The 6,592-nt window shown below is 31.0% G+C and overlaps 1 protein-coding gene and 1 non-coding gene across 2 annotated transcripts; one reads left to right on the top strand and one right to left on the bottom strand.

The window, feature by feature from the left end:
* Positions 1–3,719: 3,719 nt before the first annotated feature.
* Positions 3,720–4,412, top strand: LOC656616 (uncharacterized). Its single transcript, XM_971111.4, has 3 exons — positions 3,720–3,903; positions 3,964–4,125; positions 4,175–4,412. Exons 1-3 carry the CDS (start codon positions 3,855–3,857, stop codon positions 4,375–4,377), a joined length of 414 nt encoding a protein of 137 aa, XP_976204.3. The 5' UTR covers positions 3,720–3,854; the 3' UTR covers positions 4,378–4,412.
* Positions 3,917–5,038, bottom strand: LOC107398418 (uncharacterized). Its single transcript, XR_010334666.1, has 3 exons — positions 4,927–5,038; positions 4,660–4,878; positions 3,917–4,611 (listed from the first exon to the last, which is right to left on the bottom strand). It is a non-coding gene; the product is annotated as an uncharacterized LOC107398418 (transcript).
* Positions 5,039–6,592: the final 1,554 nt, after the last annotated feature.

Below are 6,592 nucleotides of genomic sequence, written 5' to 3'. Positions count from 1 at the left end.
CCCTCATGGCAATTCAGTGGACATTAAAGGTTGTATTCCGAGTGGACATTGCGACATTTTGAAACAATCTTTAATCAACGGCTTCAAAATGATGGAAAATCGAATAATTCACTTGGCCGAAGACACGAAATGTTTCGAGTGTGAAGGAAACAACTGCAACAAAGTTGCTAAAATTAGTTCGTCTGGATATATCATCGCTCTTTTATTTTTTATAAATACTTATGTAATACGTATTGCTTGAATATTTCGAAAAAATAAACTATTTCCGATTTTTCTGTGGTTATTTCGGGAAAAAAACTGTCAATATTTACGCATTCGATCCGATATATTTGGCGAGTTTAATTGACCGTGACGTCACTAAGTTGTGTAACTTTATTGTGGAACTTATACAGACTGTTCAAGAATGGTTGTTCATCAATCATCAAGTCGACTATGGAATTAAAATTCATTGTGACTATTACCTATTCAACTGACATATGCACTGCCTTGGCAAACCTTAGAATGAAAGCATGAAAATTTTTAAATGTTAATGTAAAATAAAGTACAAAATACAACAGAAATTTTAGTACAGTTCCAAAATTTTGGAAAAACATGTGTCACATTTTAAGCTTTCTTCTCATTTTTTTGCAGTGTTCACCCAAAGTTCTTTCAAAGTCTAGGGTTAGTCTTATATTTTCGTAATTTTTTTTAATTGCGTTTTCTGTCGTTTTTAGGTTTCAAGCCTTTTAGCCTTATTTTGACAAATATATGACTTTTGACAGTATTCACAATGTAAACATGATATTTACATTTCATAGGTGACTTGATATGAACATTCATTTGAATAAATGATAGCAATCGTGTTGATTGATTGATTGTGTTGATAAATTAAAAGTTAAAACTTTTAACAGTGTGAGTCTCATTTTTATTATTCAAATCAGCGTTGCCATGTTATTAAATGTCCCTAAGCTTTGAGTAAAAAATTCCCTGTTATTCCCTAAAAGATCTCACTTCTTTGGTGAAATACTCGTAATTACATGTACGAGCCGAGTCTGCTAAAGATATTTTTCAAAAAGTCAACGTTTTCCTTCAAGTATTTTGCTAGCACCAAAATTATAATTATTTGAATTTTTAATGTTTAGTTAATCAGCTATTTTTTGGGAATATTGTTATTTTTTTACGGATTCTTATCGCAAAACATTTAAGCATCGCATTTTCAAAGATGGGATAAGAAATAAAGAAATAAGAAATGCAAAATTAATTAATCTTTAATTATCAGGAATTATAGAAAATTTCTGAAAAAATTTGTATAGAGGAAACATAAATACGAGTAACAAACACTGAATTCTGTGCAATTAATAGTTTTTGAGATACCTTTGTAAAGTAAAAATATTATTTTTAATAGACTCACCCTGTGTAGTTTCAATACCATTTTATTTTAAAAAATTATGTTTATTTAAATTTTTAATCTTTACAAGGATATTGAATTATTTCTGTAGATAGCAACACTTTTTTGAGTGTTTTTTTGCATAAAATAAAATTTAAGAATCATGTTTTAGAAAAAAAGACATAAGAAATAATTTATTTTAGTTATACTTATAAAACGATTTGTATAAAAATTATGAAAAAACTTTTGCATAGTGAAAAATACAGACTGAATCAAAAGTAACACACCTTTATTATCTTTATTAAGTAACATCTTTATTTATTTTTTAAAAAATTTTTGAACAGGTCGATTTAAATTTTTTAAACGCTACATTTTGACGTTATAGTAAAATTTTTAATTTTTTTCAAAAGCCAACTTAGGTTTTTGTTTACAGCTTTAAATAGTACACATCTTTATTTTTTTCTTAATAAAAAAAAATAAAAATTTAAAAAATAAAAATAATTAATTTAACAAAATTATTAATTAATTAACATTGACATTAATTATTAATTAATTATTAATAACTAAACACGAAAAACTTTACCTTTTTTTTCTTGTTTTATTTTATAAGGGGCTATTGTCTTATAGGTACAGGGTGTTTCACACAACTTTACGAGGCCTGCGTCTAATGTACTCAGCTAAATGTATAATTATGCAAGAGTCACCAAATACTTGATACGAAAAATACACATTTAATTATTTTGTTTTTGGAAACTCATGACAGTCGTTATCAAACTAATCACTGCTTTATTAATATTCATATATTGTTATTTTTTTCTGAAACAATTTTTATGTGTTCCACTGTTCTAACAAGAAACGGAGTGAATATGATTTTAGTCTTTCTAATTTAATCACCAAATAACTAAAAATGTTGCAATTTTTTGAAGGGGTGAACAAGCTAGAGAAAACTATCCATTTTTTTTAAATTTGTAATCGACTTCGTATTGTTGATTGCATATTACAGGTCGTAAAATTACGTGAAATACCCTGTATAATATTTGTAGGTATTTGTAAATAATAAACATGAAAATATTTAATATGAAACCTAAACACAAAAAAACAATTACCTCATAAAATAAAGTAAGAACAAGAAGAAAAGACTTTTTGTAAGTATAACATTTCAAAAGAAACATTTAACTTTTTTATTTTATTATTTTTTCGTTTTTAAATTTTTTTATTCTTGCTGGTAAGATCACCATGCGTACGACCTTAAACGGTAATTAAAAATTAGCAAAAAATTAAAAATGACTGATTACTCAAAATGAATGACTTCATTAATATGTCAAGATGTACAATTAAAAAAAATAAAATCAATTTGTTGGAGGATTTTTTTGAAAAATTACATAACAATAAAGACATGAATTTCGTGCGTTACTTTTGGTTCTGACTGAATAAAGTACTTGATAGTAAACAAAAAAGTCTGTGTGATTATTGGTTTTTAAGATATTGTAAAAATACAAACTTTCAGCGAACTGAAAACTGAAATAAAATTCAAACAAAATAAAAGAAAACAAGAAAATTGTCGCTGACTACACAAGGGGCTTTATCTTTCTGTCTTTCTTTCTTTTAATTTTTGTTATTTGCGTTTTTCATTTATTTATTGAATTCAGCGCTTTTCTGACCTAGTGCTTATCGTCTAAGAAACACATATCAGCACGTTTCCCAGAGCTACGGTATGTGATAATGTTACATGAAATAGAGCTCCTACGTATTTATTTTGGTCTCACAACAAACACAAAAAATGAGAACAGAAATGAATTTTAATCCAACCAATCATCGATGTTTTTTTAATTGTTGTAAAAAAGTTTCAGTTTTTTTTAACATCTACACCTTTCCAAATTTTTATAACATTGAGAAGTCCAACTTAGCAAGAAAGCTCTTGATCTGATGAAAAGCTCGCATCTGCAAAGCGCATAGTCGCCGAGAATGCAGCGATTGCCATCAATATCTCCAAAACCGGAATTTTCCGGTTTTCATCCGGAATTTACAATCAAGTCCACAAAAATTGATAAATCGATTTCCATTCCGTAAGCTCTATTTTAAAATTGAACCTTTTCCAAATTTAAGACCGTCACGGCGTTTTTTCCGATTTTTGGCAGTTGTACAACGCATTTCCGAAGTTTCTGACACGATGTGTTGTTGTTTGCAAAACTGCATCAATAACATTTGGCTTAACCTTGGCCAATCCGATTAATTATTAGCGATTAGTTTCCGAAAACAAACGTTTGAGATCTCACTGATTGTAATAAACACATCAAATTTTTTTTCTACCAAACTCGAGGCCTTTGGCAACATTCGAAAGCGCTGATGTGGTGATTAAAATTAGACGAATTTCATTCATCTTAAATTGCTTTAATTATGTATATTGCGCACTAGAACAACATGGGCGAGTAGACAATTCCATAACAGACTCAGTCGCCTCCGGACCGCTCGTCACAAAGCACGCAAAATGAAATTTTTCATTTTCTCACTCATCGCACTCATTTCCATCGAAAATTGTAAGTGAACAACTGGTTGAACAAGTGTTTTATTAATTTTTCCCAAAAAAAAAAACACAGCAATTTGCATGGAATGCTACTCCACAAATTTGGAAGCTTTGGCTCGAGGCGTCTCGGAACATTCCCCACAGGACTGCACCCAAAGTTTGAAAAAATTCGAACGCAGATTCGATTTGTCCAAACTTGACGTGACCTGCTTCAAGTTTGTGGTCCAAGGCGAAGGTAATTTGTGCTTTTTCTCATTCCCTTAAATTTAACTAACTTCCGGTAGACAAAACGGCCATTGTGAAGGGATGTCTCCCGAAAGGGGGCTGCGGCCTCATGGAGGGGGCCCTCAAGACCATGCTGCCCTTCACCGGGGAGGCGAAATGCTACGAATGCGAGGGCAGTCTGTGCAATTCCGCCCCAAAGTTGCAACTTCTCGCTTTCGTTTCGCTTTTGTTGCCGTCAGTTTCACTGTTCAAACTGTTGTAATAAATCGTTGGTGTGAATAAATATTAGTTGTTCGATGTTTCGTGTTTATTTAAAATAAGCGTCCAGCGATACACAGTAAAGGGGCGAAAATAAGCAGCTTTTTCGCCGAATTACACATGTTCATACTGCACTCCTTACACATGATGTTCTCTAAGTGCGCTCGCATTAGCCGCCTTTTTATCGTTTCGCAGCCGCCTTTCTTGGTGCAACCCCGCATTTCGCTCAGTCTTTTCTCTAAAAAATTGCGAGAAAATCACCTTTTTGCAACAAATTCACCACAACCTCTTGAGGCCGAGGTTATGAAACACCGAAATTCCACCTTTTTTGCGGCTGCTTCATTTTTTGTGTCAAGATTGTCGTAGTAAGACATGGTGATGTTTGATTCGTCTTGGATATCAATCGTAATGTTAACATCTAAAGTGTGGAGATTGGACACATCGCATTCTTTGGCTTGGACTTTTCCCGTTATTGTCCCCGATTCCATGCAAACAAGGGAGGAAACTACAAGAAACTCGGCCAAAATTACGAAAGGCTACATTTTTTTACTACCGATTGCAAAAATAGGCAGCAGAAGGAGAATGACAATTGCAAACTTTAACCCCATTTGTGAAAAATTTTGGCACCTGCCTCCTAACAAAACCTGATAAAACCAAAAAAATTATTTAAAGACGTCAATCGATTACACTAGTTTACAACGTTTTTCACCAGTAGATGTGTATTGGTAGAATAATTTAAAAAAAAAATAGGACGTCAAAATATTTAAATATTCATTATAAAGTGTTTGACACTTTTTGCAACATAAAAATTGTTACAGAGCTTTTTCTTTCACTTATCTTAATATAGACTAGTCAGGACAGCGCCCGGGTGCATTATACAGGGTGCTCAAAAACTGGCGCACCAACTCAGTGGTACGTTGTTGGAGAAGCATGTGTATGTAGATCACGGGAAAAATCTTAAAGCCATATTTAAAAAAATCTGGAGCTGCAAATTTATTTTGTTAACTTCTTCAGTTTTCATTATTTTTTAAGATTTTTATGTTTTGCACTAAGTAATCGTTCCCTAACTACACGATGAATAATTATTTTAAATTTACTAACAGACTTTGGCAGTTTTTTTAATTCAAAAAAATTAAAATTTATCAAAATAATCACAGTTTGTAGATGTGCCAACACTGGCAATTATTTCCTAGGAAACGTTTCAAAAATAATTTATTTTTATTGTTGATCAAGTTCTGTTGCGATCACGACTTTTAGACAACGTTGCCATATAACTTTTTTTTTTATTAGTTATTTATTAATAACTTTAATACAATGATTTTTTTACTATTTTGAGCACCCGGTACATTTTGCCGCCATTTTTTGAAACCTAGCTATACTAGCTGTTCCAAAACAATAAAAACGCCAACTTCACTTTTTACCCAATTGAATTGAGTCAAAATTGCTTAAAACTCTAGAGTTGGGTCAAAAATGGTGCTATTTGTGTCTTTTTCGACCATTGAAACTCTTTTTTTTTTGGCGAAACTTTGTTAGAACAGAGCGGAAAGGCACTAAATTTGCTAAAAATTATATGACTTTTCCTTATTTTTAAGCCAGAAATAATCAGAATTAAACGCACATATTTTGCCAAATTTAATTAAAAATACGCCGACAAATCGCAGAATAATGTCGCAAATGGTGTTATTTTTGCTTTCTTGGACCTCTTTAGCGAGGTTTTGTTAAAACAGAACGAAAAGTTTTTTAAGTATGAGTTAAAAATTTCAATATTTTTGCTTTTTTAACCGTTGTTTAACAAAAAACGCGACTATTTTGAGGAATTTTGATAAAAATGAACATAGAGGAGCATAGCTTCTTGTGTAGCAAAATATGAACCGTAAATGTTTTTTATTTTATTGGTGAGAGAAAACCGAGATAAAAAAACACGTCATCAATAGTAAAAATCAGTTTTCCTGATGAGATAAACAGAAGATTTTGCAAAATCGGTTAAGAAATTTCGAATTGTCAAAATCAATAATTAATGTAAGTGTGGAAAAGTGCAAGTTTTCGTATTCCAGTTAAAAATTTTGCTTTTTTGCATACTCAGTAAATATTGAAAAGTTACATAATTCCTCACTAAATTTTACAAAATATTTTGCTATCTCAAGCAATTATTTTGCAAAATTTTTCAAAAATCAGCCAAATAAATCACAAAAAAATAACCAAAAATTGTTAAAATTAAG

This window comes from Tribolium castaneum, chromosome 6 (assembly GCF_031307605.1).
Source record: "Tribolium castaneum strain GA2 chromosome 6, icTriCast1.1, whole genome shotgun sequence".
In the NCBI taxonomy this organism is placed as follows: Eukaryota; Metazoa; Arthropoda; class Insecta; order Coleoptera; family Tenebrionidae; genus Tribolium; species Tribolium castaneum.
The sequence above is the reverse complement of the archived record's forward strand: the minus strand, read 5'-3'. Positions and strand labels throughout refer to the sequence as shown.